Raw genomic sequence first — 24,881 nt, 5'->3', positions numbered from 1 at the left:
ATTGATCATTAAACAATAGTGCCAGGACGTCTGTCAAAAGGTCATGTTTGCAAAGTCTCCTCAACATCCTGGTTATGGGTTGTCACTGTCAAATTATCCATGGTACATCATAGAACTTTCATCATTCACACAGCATGAACACAGGCAGATTAGCAGCTGGTTAAACAGATAGGAAAAGTTATTGCTCAAATGAAAAATGGCACAAAGCATTGTGGATAATCTAGAATTGACAAGGGTTCAAAGCACACTAAAACACAATAGTACTAACAACAGGGTCCCCATAGAAAACTTTATTCTAACTTTAGCTAGATTACAGCCTGATTAACTAGTAGATTAAGATTTATTTTATTGAATCATTGTTGACAGGAAGAAGCTCCAGGACAACTGTTTCATCTTGGGGACTTCAGAGAGCCTTTTCATAATTTGTAATATTCATCTCGTTTACAACTGTGATCTGAGAGGGCAGTGCATCCCTTCAATCAGTCCAGGTGAACACATTATTTAGTCTTGCACTCTCAAAAAATCTAGTTAATTTAAGCCCTATTCTTAATGATGGTATTTGCATTGGGGATATTATTATTTGGATTATATTATTTGGAAATATGACATCCATATTAAAGTATTGATTATTGTAATGCAATTAGTACTAAATTACTGAGCCGTACTCACAACTCAAAAGGCTCAATATGCAATGACTATTTGAATATAATTACTCTGAAGCCAGACATCCCACTTCTGTTTCATTTTTTGATGATAACAAAAATACATGATTAAAAACATATTTTAAGTACTGTTTAATTTCTCCTCCACCATTTTCAAAAGAGATTTCTTCAGAAGTGGAGTGCAGTTATAGTATACTTGAAGGAAGGGTGTTCTGAGACACTTTCATTCTGTAAAAGCAGGGAAAAGCCTGAAGGTTGGGTCATATTCACAATGCTCTGTACCATGGCTTGACAATGTGATATTAGATCATGCATAAATAACAGAAGATTTAAAGGAAGAAATGAGGATACAAAGTTAAATGGAAAATGGATTAACAGAAAGGAACATATCAGCATCAAAAGTTTATCAATATGGGACTTGAACTGAATAGGACATCATTGGGTTAAGAGGGTTGGGGGTGACCACACAACTGGATTTTAGGTCAATCCAGTTTTTGTTTAGAAAATATCAAAAATGAAAAGTGAAATGATTTATAATTTTCACATATTGAATGTAGAAACAGATGTAGAGACCCATTTTCAGACAACACCTCAGTCCTGCAATACTTTAACAGTGAGCTAAGTAAGTCTAGGTGATAAGCATTGGCAGGTTATAGCTGAGCTCAATTCCGCCAACTGATGTCCACTGACTTTCCATTATTGTCATTGAAGTACAAGCAGGAGCAAGAATTCACAAGTGTCCCTTTCTTATCCCTCCCCATGAATGCCAAGACTAATTGTAATACATTGCAACTTTGACTTCATGTGCAAATTTAAGATCCAGAACCTTTCCTGGATGTACTGCTTAGCAGTTCATTACAGGAAAGAAATTTAAACAATCTGATTATGATCTACACTGACTGAAGTAGAGAAACATACACTCAACATAAATGCAGAATTCTAGTGTGCTGATACCATTCACTAATATTGGTTACAAATCCTGATCAGACTAAAGTGTGTGTGAACTTACATTAGAACAAAGAACAATACAGCACAGAAACAGGCCCTCTGGCCCTCCATTTCACTCTTCCATAGTAAAACTGTCTTCACTCAACGGATCCAAATCCCTCCATTGTTCCTATTCATGTATTCGTTCAGGTGATTCTTGAATGCTGCTGTTGTGTCTGCTTCCACCACCACCACCTCTGGCATCGCATTCTAGGCACTCACCATCCTTTGTGTGAAAAATTGCCTCACACATCTCTTTTAAACACACCTCCCCACTCTCCACCCCGCATCTTGAACCTGTGTCCCCTAGTAATTGATCCCTCCACCCTGGGAAAAACCCTCACAATTTTCACTTTATCCATGCCATCCACAATCTTATACATGTCTATCAGGTCACTCGTCAATTTCCTGCGTTCCAGTGAAAACAAATCCAAAGTCTATCAAACCTTTCTTCACAGCTAAAATCCCCCATACCAGGCCACATCCTGGTAAACCTTTTCTGCATCCTCTTCAAAGCACATCCTTCTAGTAGTCTGGTGACCAGAACTGTATGCAATATTCCAAGTGTGGCCTAACTAAAGTTCTATAAAGCTGCAGCATAACTTGTCTATCCTTATACTCAATGCCCCTTCCAATGAAGGTGCACATGCCATAACCCTTTATTACCTTATTTACCTGTGCTGCCACTTTCAACAATCTGTGGACCTACACACTCAGATCCCTCTGCATATCCATACTCCTAAAGGTTCTGCCATTCACTGTATAATTTCCACTGTACTTGACCTTAAATTACTATAAATAATACTTGAACACTTAGATGTGTATTACATAAAGGAAGAATTTAATTCGAATAAACACTGGGAGTCAAATGAATGACTGTATTTCTAGATATCGTTGCATGAGTTATTTGCATTTGCACACCTTCACCATGCCTATTTGAATTGAATTTCCATTAGCTTTGTCCATAGTTGATAAATTAGATGGCCACGTTTGTACGTTCCTTTCGAGGAGTATTTGGGAGAGGTGGTAACAATGTACTTACTGTTTTTGAAGTTCATCAATGCGATTTCTGGCTGTAGTAATCTGCAAATAACATATGTTCATTAGTGCATTTAATTGAAGACTGACTCAGTTACCTGTGGTTGGATGTTTTGCCCACTTATCTGTTGAATGTTGTGTTCTCCCAGAAGAGTTCAAGGAAAGACAGCTGATGAACCTGCTGAATGAAATTTTGCAAATTGCACATTGTGCACTTCTAGACGAATACTTACAGAGTTGTTCCTGCTTTAATCCTGCAGAATGGCACCCTGAGAAAAAGCAAGGACTCTGGACTTATGACGGCCCATAGACCTAGCTCAAGAACTGGACTGGACTGTTGTAGCTAGCCTGAAAGCTTTTGAGGAGGCAGCAGGTTTAACCAGAGATCAATTAAAATGTTAAGAAGATGTTATTCCTATAGGGCATAGTAAGATAAAATCTGTGCAATTGATTTATGACTGGTCAAATGATAAACTACAAACTCACTCACATCACAGGAGAAAAAAAAATGTTTTTGTGTGAATAAAGATTTTTTTTAAAACATCATTGATTGTGACCTATTCACCAAACCGTGAGTGGATTCATTTTAAGTAGATATTGTGTGTCAATAATGACAAAGCAAAATATATATCCATTCACATACCCTGACAGTAATGATCCTTTAATATTTCAAATAACTCAATCTTTACCTAGTGTAAAAGATTAAAAGTGCACAAATCCATTTTTGGAGCGCATAACATTTATGAATAATGGTCCAAATGAAACAAAAATCAGAATTATTCCCTCCATGTAGACTTGACTTTAAAAATCTGTTGGAAAATGCTGTGAGAATCCATGTTACAAGATAAATACGAGGCGATTAATGCCATGGCTGGTGGTACCTAATGACCTTAATCCAAAAGGTTCCTGGCAATGGATTTTGCATTTTGAACCCAATTATATTCTACTAGTGATAAAGTAGAAAGCAAAGGAACTAGGCTTCAGTTAGATGAAGTTAAACTACTGAATTTTATTTCAGAGTTGTTACCTGCTACCCCCTCACTGCATGTTTGATGGTTTCTTGGCTTACCATGCAGCCAACCCATGCATGTTCCAGGCAGGACCCTACAGCTGCAGAACTTAAAGGGGCTCTGTTTAGTACTTACAACTTAGCCAGTAGCTCCATTCTCTTACGCAGTGATGTAATCTAAAAGGAATTACAGCGATATGTATTTCAGTGGAGTATTAAAAACACAGATGATGTCAGGAAGTAGCCTGCACAATTTTCATTAATGCACTTCTGAAAAAAACTCAGGTATAAAATAATGTGGATGATTCTGTAAAATATTGCTCCTCACAAAAGCTTTTGCAGTTTTTTTGTTTGTTAAATATATATGATGAAACATATTGTGTTAATAATGTTTTCATTTTCATACTATTAATACAGAAAGGATTAACTCAAAAAATATAATGCTAAATTGACAGGGCTAATTATAAGGAAAATAAATACGTTTTTAAATTTCTGACTGGCAGTTCATCTTTCCTCTTTGGCCACAATTTATTATAAAAGTCTCCAGCTTTATTTATTGGACAAGTACTTCAACTTTTTTATTTCTTTCTTCAAAATAAAACACAGCATCTCAAGCATAATATGCAGATTACTGGCATGCTATGAACTGATTGTGGTGTTGGAAAAGCACAGCAGTTCAGGCAGCATCCGAGGAGCAGGAAAATCGACATTTCGGGCAAAAGCCCTTCATCAGGAATAGAGGCAGGGTGCCTGCTGGGTGGAGAGATAAATGAGAGGAGGGTGGGGGTGGGGAGAAAGTAGCATAGAGTACAATAGGTGAATGGGGATGGGGATGGAGGTGATAGGTCAGAGAAGAGGGTGGGGGAAGGTAGCAAAGAGTACAATGGGTGAATGGGGGTGGGGATGAAGTTGATAGGCCAGAGAGGAGGGTGGAGTGGATAGGTGGAAAGGAAGATAGGCAGGTAGGGCAAGTCATGGGGACAGTGCTGAGCTGGAAGTTTGGATCTGGGGTGAGGTGGGGGAAAGGGAAATGAGGAAACTGGTGAAATCCACATTGATGCCCTGGGGTTGAAGTGTTCCGAGGTAGAAGATGAGGCGTTCTTCCTCTAGGTGTCGGGTGGTGAGGGAACGACGGTGAAGGAGGCCCAGGACCTCCATGTTGTTTGCTGAGTGGGAGGGGGAGTTGAAATGTTGGGCCACAGGGCAGTGTGGCTGATTGGTGCAGGTGTCCCACAGATGTTCTCTAAGGTCCTGTGACAAATAAGTGACAAATAAGCATCCTGGTCACAAGAAGCTGTTTCAGGCTCCTAAGTTCCACTGGATGAGGCCGACTCATGGGATAGGAGTCAAAGGAAGAGCTGGGTCAGAGGAATGAGGAGGCACTGACTTTCAGAGGCTACATAGTTTGAGGTGGCCATTTTCTAAAACATGAGAATGTTCTGAAGGAATTGAATGAAGGTGGTTTATAGAGATGTGGACAAAGAGGATTTTTAAAAAAGTGATTATACTCAACAACTTGAAAACAGAAGTCTCTTGGAAACAAATAAAAATGAAAAACTATGAGACATTTAATAAATGATCAGAGGACCTACACTGAGGCAGAGCAGAGAGGGTGACCATCTTCAATTAAATTTTAAAATGTAGTAGCTAATTGATTGTAATGTAATACATTGAAGCATTGCTATGGTCCATTCAGGATGTTTTGCAATTTATGTTTCCCACACTTTTTTTTGTAACTTTACTAATGATTAGATCTGAAATAGAGAAGATGATAGCAAAAAGTTCAGTAACGTGGCCAAGCAAAATACCATTGTTGGTAACATTTTAAATATTCATGCAAAATATACTTTTGTAGTCCTTCTGAAAATCTAAGTGAATCACATCCATCAATATCCCCTAACAAGTTTGTCAGTTACATCTTCAAAAAATTCCAACGAGTTTGTCAAATATGATTTTCTGTCCACATGCTGATTATGCCTTGATTATTTTTGTCTAAGTGTCCATTTTTCACATCTTCTCACAGTTAGTGTATGGATAAAACATCTTTGGGTTGTAGTTAGTTTTACTTGCCAATATTCTTTCACGCCTTCTCTTTGCTTTGGTAATTTCTTTTTGATTTCACTCCTGCACTTTCTGAATCCTTCTTGGTGTTCTGCAGTAGTGAGTTCTCTGTGCCTAACATCAACTTTTCTTTTCTGTCTTAGTTTACCCTGTATGCTTGATGACATATAAGGGCTTTAGATTTAGCTATGTTGCCCTTTTTCTTCATGGGGACATTTTTACTCTGAACATGTTGAATCTCTCCTTTGTATGATCTAACACTGACATAATTTCAAGTGCTGAATCATTCCTCAGCTTCCTTAAATAAATCCTATTCCGGCTGAAATTTCTAACTGCTGTTCCACCTTAGTCCTGTTCCATAACTGTGCTAAAACTAATTGAATTATGATCACTACTTCAAAATACGGCTCCTTCCACCTGTCCAGTTTTATTTCCAAAAGCATTGTCCAGAACTGCACACTCTCTTGATGGGGTACGTACCGGCCAAAACCATTCTACTGAATGCAGTTCAAGAATTCTGCTTCCTTAATTTCTTGACACTAAAATTATTCCACTTAATACTGGAATAGTTAAAATTCCTCACTATAACTGTCCCGATGATTTTGCACTTATTGATTTCACAGTTGGTCATCTATCCCTTTGACTGTTTGGGGATCTATAATACATGCCTAGTAGTGTGACAGCCCCTTTTTAGTTTGTTAGCTCAATCTACATCCCCTCATTTGACGGTCTCGAAAATATCATCCCTCCTCACACCTGTAATTGTTTCTTTGATCAAAATTGCCACACACCTCTTACTGATCCCACCATCCATTTCTCCTGAAAACCCTATACTCAGGAATGTTGAATTGCCATTCCAGTCCCACTTTAGGCTATGTTTCTGCAATAGAAAGGAGGGCTTACTGCCACTGTTTCTACCTGTACCGTCAGTTCATCTGCTTTATTTGTTAATCTTTTAGCAGTAGCTCAGAGACATTCAGCTTCATATCTCCTGATGACTAAGTGAAGCTGAACAGTACTGGTACAAATTAAAAGCACTCTATTTAAAAAAGTTAAATTACAAATCATTGAACTGAAATATGTTTAATCTAAGTAAAATATGAATTTTCTTACCAGAAATTAAAATGTGTAATATTTCAAGCATGAACTGATCTAACAGAATTACAAGAGCTTCAGAGTGAATATATAGTTAGGTGATTTGAATCACAGAAATGTTATCATTGCAAAAGAAAACTATTTGGTCCTTTGTGTCTCTCATTGACTCTTCAAATGAGCATCATTACGGATTGCCAATCTCTTGTTTTCACCCCATACCCTTACACATTATTTTTAGCTAATAAATCATCCAATTGAACTTGCTTCCGCTACATTTCCAAGTAATGTTTTTCATAAGTTAACTACCTGCTGTGTGAAAAAAAAAGCTTTTGCTCACCTTGCACTTATTTTCCGCAAATCATTATAAACTGTGCCCTCTGGTTCTTGTTCCTTTTATGAGTCAGAACAATTTCTCCCTATCTACTAATATCCAGCCCACTCAAGTTTTTGAAAACCTGCATCAGATTTCCTCTTAACCTTCTTCTCTCCAAAGAGAACATTCCAAATTCTTTAATATATTCACAAAGCTGAAATTTCCCATCCCTGGGACTATTCTTGTAAATCACCCAGCACTCTCTCAATGCATTCATATATTCCTATAATGTGGCAATCAGAATTGTACACAATATTCCAATTGAGATGGCTGAATTAAACTAAATTAATTAAATGATTCAGTGCCTTCATTTTCACATATATACAGTGCAATGACTATTCAATTGTGAAAAGGAATTTCCTGTAATTATTATTAATTAGTAACAAACTACATTGAAATTAGAAGGAATTTTATATTTAGTTGTCTGTTTGTTTATTTTTAAATGCTTAGTTTTACTTAAATGGTTCAGAGATTTGGTACATACCTCATACTTCTGCCTCTTCAGTTTTTCACACATATCAAATTTTTCAGATTCTAGTTGTCTCAACCAGTCATATAGTTCCTTGGCTTTTTCCCTGGTAATTTAAAAGAAAATGCAGCATCAATCAAAATATCACAGAGCAATCGATTCTGAATCAAGCAGCACTTGGTAATAGCAAAGATGGAAACAAGGGAAATCAGATGGGTCCCAGCTCTTGCCTTATTTACAAATGAGGAAGGAACAACAGCATGGGACTAGGCAGTCTTGTTCCTGCAATAGGAAAGCAACAAAAATCAGATTTGACGGTTTTTTTGGACCAGGAGTGTAGCAGTAGGCATCAATGTCCAGTTATCCTACATTTTCATTTGCTATACCATGTAATTTCAGGTAGTTTCACTGAGGGAATACCCTGTTCAAACATTTCAAACAGTGGTCTGTATTAGAAGACAAACATTAATTCTGTTGTCAGGACAAAAAAGTCAAAACTATACACTGAGTAAGAACTTTTGAAATGTGGTTAAGAATATTAAGTCATCAAATGTGCTTCTTGCAGTCCATGAAAAACTACTGCAGACACAAATGTCTTTGCATCACCAAATTCCTGCCCCTCACCCCCATTTTCCCTCATCATGCCAAGATCTCTAAACACTGTTTCCAATTTCAAAACGCATGTGGCAGATAATTCATGTTAAACATATAACTCTTTTCAGAGGCCAAAGCATATCAGTGAAGAACCAAATGGCTTCTTTCTCTGTTGTACAATTCTACAACAGTTATCACTGACTATCTCTTGATTTGAAAATGATGTCTCCTCTCTTATAGGATCTTGAGTTTCAGCTGTAGATCTTCATGTAACTGAAAGGGCAAATCCATTGTACTGGGCCAATAGTAGGCCAATCCTTAGGTAGTGGGGTGTGGACTGCAGGATTTGTTTCTGTTTCTCTACTTCTCTGCTGCTGCTCTACATCATCATGAAGGTGTTTAAACTCAAAGCAGGATGCAGCTTGATGGACAAATTGTAACTACCTTAATCGATTGGCAGCAAGTTCATCCCAGCCATTTTTGTCAATTCTACTGCACTTCAAGGAAAGCTTCAAAGTGTCTTTCTAATGCCTCCAACCCTCCTCTGTACTCTCTAGAGCACTGATAATTTTAGAGAAAGCGGGTCCCTATAAAAGAGATGCCTTTCAGCCATTTGGACAAACTGTCCAGGCCATTGTCGATAGTTTTGCAGGTGTTTTGCTTGCATGCTTGTTGATCTGGCACCAAGATGAACATTAGCATCTGTTTGATAATCCTCCTGTTGGGATCCATAAGTTTTGCTGGTGCAATTTCTGTAGCACTACTATGTGTCACTGATACATGATTCAGATCTTGCAACATCTTGATACAAAATGAATGTTCATCAACAATCACCAATAAGGATTGGGTGATGCAGATACCATTCATTAATAACTTCTGTGCTACAGAAGTGTCGAGAAATGACATCTCCAACAAAAAAAAATCAAACCATTATCTCTTCACAATTCAAGTTATCATCACTGAATCCTTCACTATCAACATCCTGAGGGATTACCACTGACTAGAAACTGAACTATAAATACAGTGGCTACATCAGCAGGTTAGGACCTTGGAATCTTGCAGTGAGTAACTCATCATCTGGCTCCCCAAAGCCTGTCCACCAACTACAAGGCACAAGTCAGGAGTGTGATGAAATATCTCCCCCTGACTGGATAAGTGTAGGTTCAATCAACATTCAAGAAGATAAATACCATCCATGATAAAGCAGCCAGCTTGACTGACACCAAATCCTTCAAACATTTCCTTCCTCCTCCACCATGATCAGTAGCAGCAGTTTGTACCATCTACAAGAAGAAATCCATCAAACTTCCTGCAACAAACTCTTCCTTCCAAACCAATGACCACTTCCACCTAGATGGACAAGAGTGATTGTAGATTATATTACAGTGTGGAAACAGGCCCTTCGGCCCAACAAGTCCACACCGACCCGCCGAAGCGAAACCCACCCATACCCCTACATTTACCCCTTACCTAACACTACGGGCAATTTAGCATGGCCAATTCACCTGACCTGCACATCTTTGGACTGTGGGAGGAAACCGGAGCACCCGGAGGAAACCCACGCAGACACGGGGAGAATGTGCAAACTCCACACAGTCAGTCGCCGGAGGCGGGAATTGAACCCGGGTCTCTGGTGGTAGATACATGGGAACATCAAATTAGAGTACCCCTTCAAGCCACTCACCATCCTGACTTGGAAATATATCACTATTCCTCCATTGCTGCTGGGTCAAAATCCTAGAATTCCCTCTGTAATGGCATTATGGGTCTACCTTCAACACATGGATTGCAGCAGTTCAAGAAGGCAGCTCACCACCACCTTCTCAAAAGCAACTAGTGATTGGAACTAGATGCTGGTCTGGCCAGTGACATCCATATCCCATGAATGAATAAAAGACATTCAGGTCTTTGATTTGAACAATGATGCAATTTGGGAAGTGCCAGTGTTTTGATACAGGATTCCACCAATGGCTTTGTATTTATCCTTCTCACAGAAAATTATGTTTATTATATTGAAGCCTCACTGAGCATATTTTGTCAGTGCAAGGAATAGATCATATACATTGGCTATTTAATGCTGTTTGACATGATAGTTTCTCTCCAGCAATACTCCTTATAAATTTGTTTCATCAAGACAGAGTAGTACTTTTCCTTAACATCTTCACTTAGGTCAAGATTTAGGGCATAATGGCCAGTGAAAGTGACATATTAATTACAGTTGAGTTGTAAGTGAAGAGCCATGAACCTTTAATTTACACAACTCAGGGGATACAAGGGTCACTGCCAGTCTTTCCTTTCCTGTAGAAGGTATATTTCCGTACATGTTCCTTCACCTGCTGCTCTCCAGGAAAACAGATTTCAATTAGGAGTCGTGATAGTTCATGGGGTACAATTGTAGTTCCTTCCGGACAGCCACAAGATTATCCAGGAGTTGCAAAGTTAGCATTTTATTTATTCAACCATGAAGTTAGCGATTCTATTGGTTGTAATTCCCATTGAAGGGAAAAATTGGAGAGCCAAGTTTTATGGCCCTTCCCATTTGGGACAAGCAAAGGATGTTCTGAAGAGGACTGCTGTGAAAGATACCGCTGTCCAAACCCAGGTGCACAATGATTTCATACACCTGCTGCCCCCTGTGCAGATTCTTGATTAGTGATTCCCAGGTTCAGAGCCACCTGTCCTCCGTTCTCCCATCAGGCACTTGGCTTTGTTAAACATGAGCACTTTGAAAGCCCGCATATTTCACACATCTTGACAAGTCAGTGGCTAGGTCTCAGTGAAATGTTGAGCCATGATAATCAGAACCTCCTTGCCAATGCAACATTCATTTACCTTTTCTGTGATGCGATTCCATGTCTTCCTTTGTCTTTTCTGTGTTGAGAACTTACTGGACCGTACTTCATCTGGCATCACTTCTGACTCTGCTTACCTGTGTGCTCCTGCCAGGAGCAGGCAGCTCCTGCTGCTGGTAACTAATTGAAGATTCACTGGAGCACACTAACCTGTCCACCACATCAAAGTGGTGATCCATGAAGAACTATACTTGGTCATAAAATTGAGGAAACTGACTAATATCTCTTTAGCCCACAGTCACCTTTCTCAATATGCATTGATTCTGCTTCTTTTTTTTAAAGATACCAACTGGCCTACAAGTAACTAATTATAATAGTGGTCAAGGAAATGGAAACAACTAGGCTAGGCAAAAACTAAGTTGAGTGCAAATATTCCTTCATAACCCAACACAGTTTCACATAATATCATTACTTTTCCTGATGTTGGAAGTATAAAAGAAAGGAAAGCTTTCATTAAAAATTAATGAGTGGCATACTTGCAGGTACTCACCTAAGCTTGTCTTCATTAAGATGATCAATGTTGAGTGCTTTGCGCCTCTCTGCAAGGATTTTCCTCTTCTTTTCCCTTTCAGTCTGTTTTTTCCCTCTCTTCTGATCAGCCTAATTAACAATTGAATTTAAGAGTAAGATAGTTCAACTGAAATTTCAGGTATCAGGGATGCACAAGAGAGTTTTGAGATCTATTAATTTTTCAACAGGTTTATTCTAGCAATTTTATACCTGCTACCATATGGAATTGATTGGGGTTTCCTGGTGCTTGCTTTTGAGCGCATGAGTTATTTGTTTTAATTGTCAGAAACTACTTTACTGGGCATGTGGAATTTACTAATGAGGGTACACTATACAACTGGAGTGTTACATTTTAGGTTAGAAGCATGGACCAAACTTCTTGGGGATTATCAAAGGTGGGGTCCCTGAATAAGTACCTCCCCACCCTTTAAGCTATCCTAACTTAAAAATGAAGCTTTATCAATCCATTTTCCACTCTCTACCATTCTCTAACTGAGCTTTCCTGAAGAAGGGCTAATGCCCGAAACGTCGATTCTCCTGTTCCCTAGATGCTGCCTGACCTGCTGCGCTTCTCCAGCAACACATTTCCATCTCTAACTGAGCTTTTGCCAGGTGTAGTGTACCCTAAGTGGAGGCACTGAATGAAGCATTCCCCATGCTCAAGAAAGGAATACCACGGTCTACATTGTATTGGATTCATATGCTGGCATTTTACCTTGGCAAGATAGCTGCTGTATTGAGCACCCATGCTGCTCAGAGCCTTCTTCTTCTTGGCATCATCATCAGCCCTCCTCCTGGCATCCTCCTCTTCCTTTCTTGCTTTCTCCTCCTGTCAGACACATAAGAGGATATACAATCTGGTGAGCAAGGAGAGCTTAGAACAGAATGAGACATTTCAAATCTTTGAATTTGAAAAGGCAGATAAAAACTCATATTTATTAACATCTCATTTCTCAGCTGCTTCCCAAAGTAATTCACATATAATCAGTTACTTAGGTGGGCATTCTGACAAGCCTATGGCTGCAGATGCAAAATGTTCCTCTGAGGCAAATGTCAGCTAGCAGTAAGGTGCCTCTGGAACAATAACCAGCAGAGCAGAAGTACAAACTGAAAGGTGGGAAATAAATTCGTAACTCATCACCTCACTATTAACCACAAACATAATTTCCAACGTTTCTCATGTTTGACAGCCTTGAGTTGACTGTATGTTTTCTTAGAAATGAAAGAGTTTGTCGTTTATTTTATGTATCATTTAATTGATGTGAAGCGAAAGAGGTCAAAGCCAACAGTGTATAATGACTTACCACCTGCCTGGCCTGACGCTCCTTTTCCTTCTCAGCGCGAATTCTTTGCTGTTCAGCTCTTTCTGCTCTGCGTTTTTCCTGTTGGTTGGAGAAAAGTATAGAGAGGAATTGTGTTTACCCAGTTCCGAAACAGCACATTCTCTATTTCTATTGATTTGAACGGGAGGTGGGTCTAGTGGTGTTATTGCTGGACTATTAGTCCAGAAACCTAGGTAATGTTCTAGGGACTGAGGTTAAAATCCCAAAATGGCAGAGGGTGGAATTTGAACTACAAAAAATAAGCTAGAATTAAGAATGATCACGGTGATGTTGACCAGGTTTTCATTGTTGATTGGCAGGAAAAACCCATCTCCTTTAAGGGAGGAAGATTACTTGTTCTGGCCTACACGTGACTCCAGACTTTCAGAAATGTGGTTGACTCCTAACTGCCCCTTTGGCAATTAGGAATGACTATTAAATGCTGGTCTAGTCAGTGACACCCACATCCCGTTAATGAATTGAAAAAAATTCAGAAAGTAACAGGACACATCGCACCATGACTGTCACTGTGGCCAACTTTACTGTTGCACCATATACAGGAATATAAAAGATAAAAACACCAAAGGTAGGAGGAGTAGGCCATTTGATGCCTCAAGCCTGCTCTTCCATTCATTATGGTCATGGCTGACCATCGAGCTTAATACTCTCATCCCACCTATCTCCACATCCCTTGATCCCTTTAACCAGAAGAGCTATATCTACCTTCTTCTTGAAAACACAATGTCGTGGCCTCAACCACTTTCTGTGGCAGTGAATTCCTCAGACTCACCACTCTCTGGAAGAAGAAAATTCTCCTCTTTCCAGTGTTAAATGTTTGCTCATTTACCTTTAGACTATGATCCCTGGTTTTTGCACCCCTCCTCCATAGGGAACACCCTTCCTGCATCCACACTGTCCAGTCCTGTTAGAATTTTATAGGTTTCCATGACATATCCCCTCATTCTTCTAAACTCCAGTGAATACAATCCTAACTGACTCAATCTGTTCTCATATGTTAATCCTGCCATCCAAGGAATTAATTCTGGTTAACTTCACTGCACTCTCTCTTTGGTAAGAACATCCTTCCTCAATTAAGATGACCAAAACTGCACACAATATTCCAGGTATGGCCTCATCCATTTCCTTATATATTTGCAGCAAGATGTCCTTATTCCTGTACTCGAATCCTCTCACTATGAACACCAATAAGTAGTCTGCCTTCTTTATTACCTGCTGCACCTATACACTTACTTTCAGTGACTGATGCATGAGGACACCCGGGTCTTGTTGAACATTCCCCTCTCTCAACTTACAGCCATTCGATTTATAACGAGCCTTCCTATTTTTGCTACTGAAGTGAATAACCTCACATTTATGCACATTATACTGCACCTACCATGCATTTGTCCACACACTTAGCTGGTCCAAATCGCACTGCAGAATCTCTGCAACTTCCTCATAGCTCACCCTTCCAACCAGTTTTGAGTCATCTGCAACTTTTGCCGTATTACATTTAGTTCCCTCATCTAAATAATTAACATATATTGTGAATAGCTGGGGTCTTGGTTCTGATCCCTCCAACATCCCACTAAGCAATGCCTGCCATTCAGAAAAAAGACTCATTTAATCTTACTCTTTGATTCCTATCTGCTAAAAGGTTTTCTATCCATCTCAACACAATGTGCCAATTTCATGTACTTTAATTTTACACACTAATCTCTAATATGGGACTTTGTCAAAATCCTTCTGATAGTCTAAATAAATCACATCTACTGGCTTCCCAGATCAACATTACTAGTTTCATCTTTGTGATCTGTCTAGTAGATCTGTCAAGCATGATTCCCCTTTTTAAAAACCATACTGATTGTGTCTGATTCTACTATTGTTTTTGAAGTGATCTGCTATAAAATCCTTGACAATGGACTCTAGTATCTTCCCCACGACCAATGGTAGGCTCATTGGTGTATAATTCCCTGTTGTATATCACAATACTGGTTCTTTTTATAAGGTTACTATGCTCTTGAGTTTTTTTTCCAGAGAGGGGGTAAGTGGTCAGGCTCCAACTAGGCTGGATTTGAAATTTTTATTGGGGCCCCTTATTTACCCCTAACAGAGACTGTTTCAGGCTGAAAGTTTTAATGTCTTTTAAAAAATATATATAATCAAAGGGAAGTGGCCAACTAGCTGTAGTTAGCCTTTGTTTAGATTAGAGTTTTTTTTAATTCATTCAGAACTTTATCTAATCTAATATCCGTTATGTCTTTTAAAAAAAGTGGGCGGCACAGTGGCACAGTGGCACAGTGGTTAGCACTGCTGCCTCACAGCGCCAGAGACCCGGGTTCAATTCCCGCCTCAGGCGACTCTCTGTGTGGAGTTTGCACATTCTCCCCGTGTCTGCGTGGGTTTCCTCCCACAATCCAAAAATGTGCAGATTAGGTGAACTGGCCATGCTAAATTGCACGTAGTGTTATGTAAAGAGGATAAATGTAGGCGAATGTGTCTGGGTGGTTTGCGCTTCGGCGGGTCAGTGTGGACTTGTTGGGCCGAAGGGCCTGTTTCCACACTGCAAGTAATTTAAAAGCTTTAGTCAGTTCAGTTACAGCAGGGGGTGTGTGAGACAGGCTGCTGACCTCTCTCGCTCTCTTACTCCAAGCCCATAAGCTCTAGTTTGCTTTATTTTTACCCTTTGTGCTAAGGGATGTGTGTATTGGGACTGTTGCAAGTATTTTCAGAACAGCATCACTAACTCAGATTTGGATAAGTGTCCTCCTTTGTGAAGACAGAAGCAAAGTAGCAATTTAGTTCATCAGCCACTTCCTTTTTCCCGATTATAAATTCCCTTGTTTTTGACTGGAAGGGATCTACATTAGTTTTCACCAATCTTTTTCTGTTTACATACCTACCAAAACTTGGAGAGTCGGTTCTTATGTTTCCCACAAGCTTACTCTCACACTCTACTTTGCCCTTCTTAATCAATCCTTTGATCCCTCTTTGCTGACATCTAAACTGTTCCCAATCCTCAAGTCTATTATTTTTCTTGCCTCTTTTGAGCATCTCATGCTATCTCTAACTTCCCTCATAAGCCATGGTTTGACCATGTTCTTGTTGCACTCTTGCACGAGACAAGAATAAACAATTTCTATAGTTCACCCATTCACTCTTTGAATTTTGCCATTGCCTGTCCATTTTGTTCCTTTTAGCAACCCTTCTCAATACATCACAACTAGCAGAGGCAAATTTCTATTGTTTACATTGCCAAGGCTGTCATGATATAGTACAGTACAGTCATACAACAATATCACAGATACAGTCACAATTTGACATGGTAATTACAGCATGAGGTGACACCGAGCACCATTTATAGCTTGCCACTTACTGAAGGAGGCCATGTCTAAATGCAGCAAGATCTAGACAATATTCAGAACTGAGTTGATGAGAGGAAAATAACATTCACATCACACAACTGGCAGGCACTCATTTGCAATCAGGGAATATATAACAATCTCCTTGGCATTTAATGACATTTCATCACTGAAATGCTCATTATAAACATTTTGCACATTACCATTGTTGGGAACTGAACTGAACCAACATTATAAATTCTGTGACTCCACAAGCAGGTCAGAGGCTGGGAATTCTGAGATGAGTAACTCACCTCCTGACTCCAAAAGCCTGAGCACAATTTTTACACAACTTGGGAGTGTGATGGAATTCTATTCATTTGACCTGGATGTGTGCAGCTCCAAAAATCACTCAAAAAGCATGATACAATCCAGGGGAACATAGCTATTTGACTGGGACCTCATTCATGCAGTTAAATATTCACTCACTTTTTCACTGACACACAGTGACAGCAGTGTGTACCATCCATAAGATGCATAGCAGCAACTTACCAAACACTTGATTTCTACTACGTCAAAGGATAAGGACTGCCGATGTATGGAAACATTGCCAACTGAACTTGGAACTAGGTGTTCCTTCAATGTCATTGAGTCAAAGTCCTGGGAATCCCTACCAAACAGCACTGTTGGTGTACCCATAACAAGTGGACTGCATCAATTCAAAAAGGTGCCTCACCATGATCATCTCAAGGGAAATCAAAGATGGGGAATAAATGCTGGTCCAGCCAGTGACACCCACATCCTATGAATAAAATTTAAAAAAAACTCTAAACTGCATCCATGGTGCCTCCTTGATAGATTGTTGCTTTAATATCAATATAACACTCACAATCCTTTCTTTCAGAGCAATCAGTTCCTCTTCTTCCTTCTTCCTATGCTCAAAATGAAGATCAATCAGAGTCTGTAACTCCATCAGATCTTTGTTCTGGCGCTTCTTCTGGATGTCCTAAATACCACACAAACACATAAAAATCAGAGCAGTAGAATAAAATATCAGATCATGACTGAGTCATATTCCACAAGTGAACAAATTCAAACAAAGGAGGGTACAATCTCAGTGTGTCTATACCATGATTTTTACTCTATTGAACATCTTCCAAACCTCTGGAAAAATACTAATTAATACAAATGTAAAAGACATCATCAAAATCATATTGAGTGCAAAGTGTGGTCCAGGAACTGTTGTATAAGACAAACACATTAATCTATTACTATGCACACACCTTGTACATCTGATATAAGGAAAATACACAATTAAATTATTTGCTTAGGAAAAAGAGGTTATTTTCTGCTAATTTTGCTGACTTGATAATCTTATAACATCTGTCAAATACAGGAAGCACAAATTTACTGCTGACCGAAAGGAACTTCATTCAATAATTTTCTCTGTTTTGAACTCAATAAATGGTTCATTATAATCACTTCCCAACGATAATGACCTTAAAGAAACAAACCTCTTTGAAACTCATCTATTACTTGGATTTTCATGATGTGGTGGAAATTCTGCAGACTTTTAAAAATTGTAGACGGGGCCTGGATCTAGAAATCCCACTCGTATTTCTGACTGATCCCATTTTTGCTGAGAGTGGAAAAAAGTGAGACATCTCTTAAAATCCAAACTCAGCATAACCAAATAAACGTGGTACTCAGATTGTGTTTCCCTCAAACAGATCTCTTTTTGCAAGAGTTTTAACCACTGTGTGGCAGTTACAAATGCTTAAGAATCATGAAAGCTCTTGAAGGGTGTAAATGGTCTGTGGAACTGTCAGAATTGTTGGTTATTTGAATCCCCACTCCTTTATGAATGGCATTAGTTGTTTGCTGTCATTTTCCCAAGGGCTATCATAATGCAAACCTTACTGCTTTGCATTTTCTAAAACTCAGCATTGGCTTATTAGGGTGTTGCAAGTTCACAGTTGATTGACAAAGCAAAGAAGTTATAAAAGACTGGCTATCTTTTATTTGTTTTTATGAATGTTTATATTGGATTAAGCACTTGAGGGACTTCTAATCTTTTGAATGGGTTCCATGAATGGAAGTTTTTGTTAGCCATAGTAAAGGTTACAGTAGATATTTTGAACTTTATTTTACTTAAATTAAACATTGTTCCTGAGGTGTGGCTATGTTGAATATTTTGTGTGCTGACAAGGAAAGTGAAAGTCCAAAGAATGATGGGTGGGAGGCAGAGACAGAACTAACTTGACATGGAGTTATATGAAATTGGGAATGGGTGAGGTGGTTTGATGGGTGTGGACTAGATGGCCTTATTTTGTAACAAAACAACTAGGGTGATGTCCCACACAATCAAGGCAGGTCATTTGAACTGTCCCCCTTAGGGTCTGAAGGCAGTCCCATAGTTAGCTCAAATCTGCATCCCAATGCAGTGGGTCTCACTCTATTCTGCAACCCCCAGGAACACAGGGAGCCCACATTTTGGGAGATTGTCTGTTGAGATGGGGACAGAGAGCAAGAAGATTTCCTACTCAAGTTAGCTGATTCATGAGCAAAAGTCCAGGTCTAAGCAATTGTACACCACAACCTCAGCTGAGTTGAATACTGCTGGTATTTAGTTAGTGTCAAATTTGAAATGGTAAATGCATTACTTGATATACTGGTTTGTTATATCAACTAATTTTCCTTCTTAGTTTTTGTTCTATTAACTAATCTTGCTTGTGCTAACAGCTGGAACAGGTTGTTTACAATAATGACTGAGAGCACAACACTAGATTGATTCATTACAACTACAGTGAAAAACTGTATAGGAATAGGAATAAACCATTTGGCCCCTCAAGCTTGTTCCACCATTAAATGACATCTGTCCTGACCACTGCAACCTAACTCACCATCTTCCCCACAATACCTTTAGATAACAAAAACCATCAATGTCAGACTTAAAAATTTTGACTGATTTCCTAACTTCTACCATCCTTTAGGTACAGTTTCCGAACTTTACTCCCGGAAGGTCTGGCTGTCAGGTTTAGATGATGCTTCATCATCCTGGAACTCATAACCATTGAGAATAGTTTTTCCAAACTTAATCCATTACATTTCTAAAAACTTTGATCAAATCACCCTTCATCCTTCTGAATTCCAGAGAATACACTAGTTTGGGTAATTTCTGAAAGTTAATCCTTTTCGTCCAGGCATTTTCTCATAAACCAATTTATGGTTTTATTTTATGTCTGCATTTTATGTCTGCACTCCCGCAAGACTATACATATACTTCCTGAGTATGTTCAGAATTGTTCACAGTTTTCCAGGTGTGATCCTGTATAGCTGAAACATGACCTCCACACTTTTATAGTCTAATCCCCTCGATGCAAAGATCAGCATTCCATTCGTATTTTTGATTATTTTCTGTACTTATTCATGACACTTAACTAGCTCCCTAACCTTTTTTTTAACCTCTACTGTTTCTAGTTTTTCAACATTTAGAACCTTTCTTGGGTCATGGTGGATGACCCCACTGCAGCCTTCATTGAAATCCATTTTGTCACAGTTCTCCCTATTCGTGTAATATCAACACTACTTTGTAATTTTACACTCACAACTACATTGCTTACATGCCACCTTTATGTAGATATTCTGAAAGAATGGAAATAATGGATCAAAGAGATTTTTGAACTTTTATTGTGATCTCATTGGTGGTTTTCTAGACAGGGAGAAAAATAATTATGCAAGGTTTCTCCCTCTCGTACGCTTGCTGGGATTGCACTTCTGGGTATTGGTCAATGATACAATCTAAATTGGAATTATCTTCACAGGATTACGTAGTACATTGATGCTAATTTGCTGCTTTCATTCATAAAATTTCCCCCTTAAGTAAGTTCCAGAGAATTGTCAGTGACTGTTAAGCCTTGCTCCATTTTGAACACATCCCTATAGGAGAGGAGGGGTGGCTGCTTTGAGAAAGTAGAAAAAGTAGTTTCTCACTAATTCCTGTTCAGAATAGAAACAATAATGATGACCTTACAATCATTGCTAACGGGTATTAGTGAATAAAGAAAAAGCCATCAATGAAACAGCAAGCATAGGAGTAATGAATCATTTGTTGGATAATTTCCTGTACTCACATCAAAGTCAACTTTCTCTCCTTCTGGGATTTTGGGAGCAGTCATTCTGTAAAAAAAAAACAATGGGAAGTAATGACTCCTAGAACTTGGTCCTGGGGATGTTTTGCAAATTATCCCTTCATTTTTGTGAAGGATGTGGTGCGCTCTGGGGAATGAAACATTTTCAATTCCATGGGGGATCTTAATCTCTACTGCCATGGCTCTGTATTGATTGCTCTTGCTCACTGCCAGTTTTTTTTTTCACATTAAAGACACTGCACCAACTTTTGGGACATGTAGGGAAATCTGATGGTCAGAGTTTGTCCACCCATTACACTGTCTTTTATGGAGCCCTGAGTTTTCCAAAGTCACAGAAATGACAGTGATACTGTCTATTTAGGAGTCATTGTTGTGGCTCCTTGCAATGCTAGAATAATCCTGGTCAGCATTTTCAGATCCCAAGTTGGAGCAGTTGTTCCCAACATAATGCAATGTCCCTTCAGCTGTCCAGGTTGCTGCAGCAGGTCACTTCATTCTCTCCCCCAATCAAGATATACCAAGTTGAATAGCGGAAGGCAATAAAAAGGAAACATGAACAAACAAAATAAAAAGAGATAAGGGAAGTCCAATAATTTTGCATTCCAAATAATGGGGGTGCTTAAAGGGAGCGAATATCATTGGAACTAGCTGTAATTCTTTGGGCAATATCCAATGGAGAAAACTGGGGAATCATGTGAATTTGTCTGGAACTTAGCAACAGAGATCCACCAAAGGTCAAATAGAGATAAAAAGGAAGAGAACAGCGAATGAGAGAGAGAGAGAGAGAGAGATGGATGGCAAAGAAATAAGGACAAAAACAAGATTTCAAAAAGGCAGAAGTAAAAAGGAGAAAACAACAAGAGAAAGCAAAAGGAAGTAGAGTATGAAAGAAAGACATATCAAACAAGGAAATGAAGGAGAAGGCAGAACAAGGAAAAGGACTACAGCTCCATTAAATAAACCTTCAAGCTGTAATAAATCACTACTTACTTTATCCTTGGTTTCTCCTCCTCTGTAGCAAAATTAAAAAAAAGTGAACATAAAAAATAAATTAGACGTATTATCCAAAATTAAAAACAAAGCGTAATGGCATTAAAAATACAATCTACTGCCTTACAAATAAAATCATGTGTTTTATCCTCAATTTTTCCTTTGATTGCCTGAAGGTGTTGACTCCTTGTTGGGGGCAGTCCTACAGATGATGGTCATTGTTCAATATCCACACCAAGTGCCAATTATTCAAGTGTGGTTATTTTTCAGTGTATGCTAGCAGGCTACTCATTCACAGAAACCATCAGAGCTGAGCCTGCTCCCATTTGCACACATGATTCTCTCTCTGGAATAGCAGCCAGAAACCAGGATTCTGATAATAGTTTCTTCCCTGGTCCATTATAAGTTACCAAATATCTGGAACACTACCGAAACATGAGTCAACAACTTAAGAACAAAATAGGAGCTGGGGAGGAAAACAAAGAACAACATAACAAATCTGAGAAGATGACAGTAACAAAATGGAACAATCAAAAGACAACGGATTGTTGCAAAATACCTTTATAATTTTCAATAATGTCAAAATGAATAAAATTAAGAATTAAAAAGTGGCTGTGCTCTGGCTTGACTAGTATAACTAGATATGCCAATAGCTAACATACCAACAAAAACAAAATTGATATTTAATAAAACACATAGGGAGTGAGGCACTTCACAGATTTGATCAATTTTTCAAAGCGTGCTGCATTTTATTCAGTTTTCAGCAGCAGAATATTGTGATTCTAAGATTCTCAAACTGTTAAATGTTAAAACAGGTTAATTTTTATAAATTAATATTAAATGCAGACTTATCATCTGCCAATCCAGGGAAATGAATCTGGACCTATGACCATAGGTTCTACATTTCTACCTTCCACCTCTAAACTCAGCTAACACCTAAAATACTTCACTCACTTATATCTTTAACTTCACAATATTGCCTGTAGTGATTGCAATGAAGTCAGCCAGATGGAACTCATAAAATAAACCGCCCCTGATTGGGGCTGTTGATCAGGGAATCCTGGCTGACAGATAAAAACAGAAGTGTCAGACATCCTAGGAGAAAGTGAGGACTGCAGATGCTGAAGATCAGAGTCACAAAGTGTGGCACTGGAAACGCACAGCAGGTTAGGTAGCATCTGAGGAGGACAGTCGACGTTTCGAGCATAAGCCCTTCATCAGGAATGCTGACTGCTGATGAAGGACTTATGTTCGAAATGTCAACTCTCCTGTTCCTCAGATGCTGCTTGACTGGCTGTGCTTTTCCAGCCGCACATGTTTTAACTGTGTCAGACATCCTGTTCACTCAGAGCTGGCTCTGCAAAAGCTGGATCAGTGTCAAGGACTCACCACATGTAAATAAAGGGTGACTTGGTGACAGAATAACAGCCTGTCAAGTTATTTCATTGCCTAGTAGAAGCATCCAAGTATTAAATCATGAAGTTTTTAAAAATTAATTTTTGATTTTAGAAGTGCTTTCCCAATTTGCACAAATGTACTTTGCATAGCTTGATTTGAAGTTGCACGCTGTGTTTGTTTTGTCTCATTTGTTTAATATTCTGTGTAGTGTGTTCAGGTCTTCCCCCATCCTTAATTCTAACTTCTACACCTGAACAATACCTGCAGCCTGATACAACTCTTTCCTAGTTTCAAAATTTTAGGCAATGTGATTATGGATCAACAATCTATCATAGTGGCCTCACTGCCATGGTTGGTATTCAGGCCATAGGTTGGGGAAGTCAGGACAACAATGTTTGACATGAAAATAGTGCTTTTGTCTTTTGCACAATTTACCCCAGTTTACAGATATTCATGGGACCACCGTCTTTTTCATGCAGCAGTGCTGATCACATAAATTAATATCCACCAGGACTGCCTGCACAACACAGCAAAAACATTAACTTCCGGGCATTATTGGGGTTACTTATACAACAGAAAATGGGTGGGATGGGGTCCAAAGGAAACATAATTTTCTTGCTGTCACTAATTATCAATGGATTATGGGAACTGAACTGTCACTGAGATACTATGGAACATTACAAATGAACAAATAGCCCATGTTTTAGCATGCTACCTTCGGAAAAGTGACAAACACTGATTCCTGTTGGTTCACAAACGCAATGGACAATCACATTCAAATGCAACATTGCGTCTTTTACACACGACATCACTGTAATGAAAACCACACACACAGTTGTTCTTCCCAACTGAAGCAACATGTTTGCACAGAACTTTCCTTCCAATAGCTAAGCTTTCAATGTTTTGTTTTTGTAATGGTCCAATATGTTTCGCCCTCCGTATTTAGCTGTGTGTTCCATTAAGTTACACTCTACACAGTTTATCAGGGTGTACCTACCACTTGTGTACAAACAAGGTGCTGGCTCACTCTGTTGGCTTGTTTAATCATCCTTCCAACAAACCTTCACCTATCAACACCACTCCATGCGCCCTTCACCCTTGCCTACTTAGTGAATACAGAGGGAGATATATATTTTGATCAATTGATTCCTAGATTAAGTTAAAAATCACACAATACTAGGTTATAGTCCAACAGGTTTAACTGGAAGCATTAGCTTTCGGAGTGCTACTCCTTCATCAAGTGATCCAAAATTACCTGGTGAAGGAGCAGCACTCCAAAAGCTAGTGCTTTCAATTAAGCCTATTGGACTATAACCTGGTGTTGTGTGATTTTTAACTTTGTCCACCCCAGTCCTACACCGGCATCTCCAAATCATTCCTAGATTAAGCATAATTCCTTCTGAAAAAGTGAATGTCATGCATATCAAAACATATCCCAGGATTGTATTTAAAGTGAGTTAAGATGCTGATAGCTTCAACTGTACCAACTTCCTATCCAGTAGGTGATGCATTTCCCTTTGGAAATGGAATGCAAAACCGACATAAAGGGGACAACATGCACTCCTGCATGATTTTCATAATTAACTTTTCCATTTTAAAAGTCGACAGAAGTGAGGCTGTCGGTCCATGGACATTAAATCCATTCCTCTACAGACCCCCACTCCAACTTGTAGTCTTTTCCACAATTTAACCAGATCTTCCTACTGTGGAGAAGCTAATACACAGCCTTCTGCCAAAACTTCTGTCAATATCGTTAATCGTGCAGAAATGTCACCCAACTCACAGTTAACATTTTTATTTGTCACATTCTGCTACCAGTGATATGAGCAAAAACAGACACACTAATCCTCAAAGAAATTAGACTGATTATGAAATAAAGACAGATTATGAAATTGACAGTGTACCATACAACATGAATATTTTAGCAATCAGCACTGTGAATAAAACCAAAAATAAACAGGTTGTAAAGATTTAATGAACACTGCAGTGAAATCTGTTAGTCAAAGTGCTTGCTGAATCTTGCAGCTGT

At 38.9% G+C, this 24,881-nt stretch overlaps 1 protein-coding gene across 5 annotated transcripts in view; it reads right to left on the bottom strand.

Annotated features, from left to right (window-relative positions):
• Positions 1 to 24,881, bottom strand: part of tnnt3a (troponin T type 3a (skeletal, fast)) — a 39,028-nt gene that overhangs the window by 3,020 nt on the left and 11,127 nt on the right. For 3 of the 5 annotated variants that reach the window (XM_087996603.1, XM_087996605.1, XM_087996604.1), the window contains 8 exons: positions 21,455 to 21,476; positions 20,447 to 20,492; positions 17,203 to 17,319; positions 12,955 to 13,032; positions 12,366 to 12,479; positions 11,631 to 11,740; positions 7,710 to 7,800; positions 3,833 to 3,873 (listed from right to left, as the gene is read on the bottom strand). In XM_087996603.1, coding sequence (XP_087852729.1) covers positions 3,833 to 3,873; positions 7,710 to 7,800; positions 11,631 to 11,740; positions 12,366 to 12,479; positions 12,955 to 13,032; positions 17,203 to 17,319; positions 20,447 to 20,491 — 596 coding nt within the window. In that variant the 5' untranslated portion in view covers position 20,492; positions 21,455 to 21,476. Of the gene's footprint in view, positions 1 to 2,691; positions 2,733 to 3,832; positions 3,874 to 7,709; positions 7,801 to 11,630; positions 11,741 to 12,365; positions 12,480 to 12,954; positions 13,033 to 17,202; positions 17,320 to 20,446; positions 20,493 to 21,454; positions 21,477 to 24,881 lie in introns of all 5 variants that reach the window. The other 2 variants (XM_087996601.1, XM_087996602.1) reach the window with 1 other exon arrangement.

Source organism: Chiloscyllium plagiosum, unplaced genomic scaffold (genome assembly GCF_037043375.1).
Source record: "Chiloscyllium plagiosum isolate Xiang-an unplaced genomic scaffold, Cpla_swu_hap1 HiC_scaffold_18, whole genome shotgun sequence".
Lineage (NCBI taxonomy): Eukaryota > Metazoa > Chordata > Chondrichthyes > Orectolobiformes > Hemiscylliidae > Chiloscyllium > Chiloscyllium plagiosum.
This window is presented reverse-complemented; position numbering and strand designations above follow the sequence as displayed.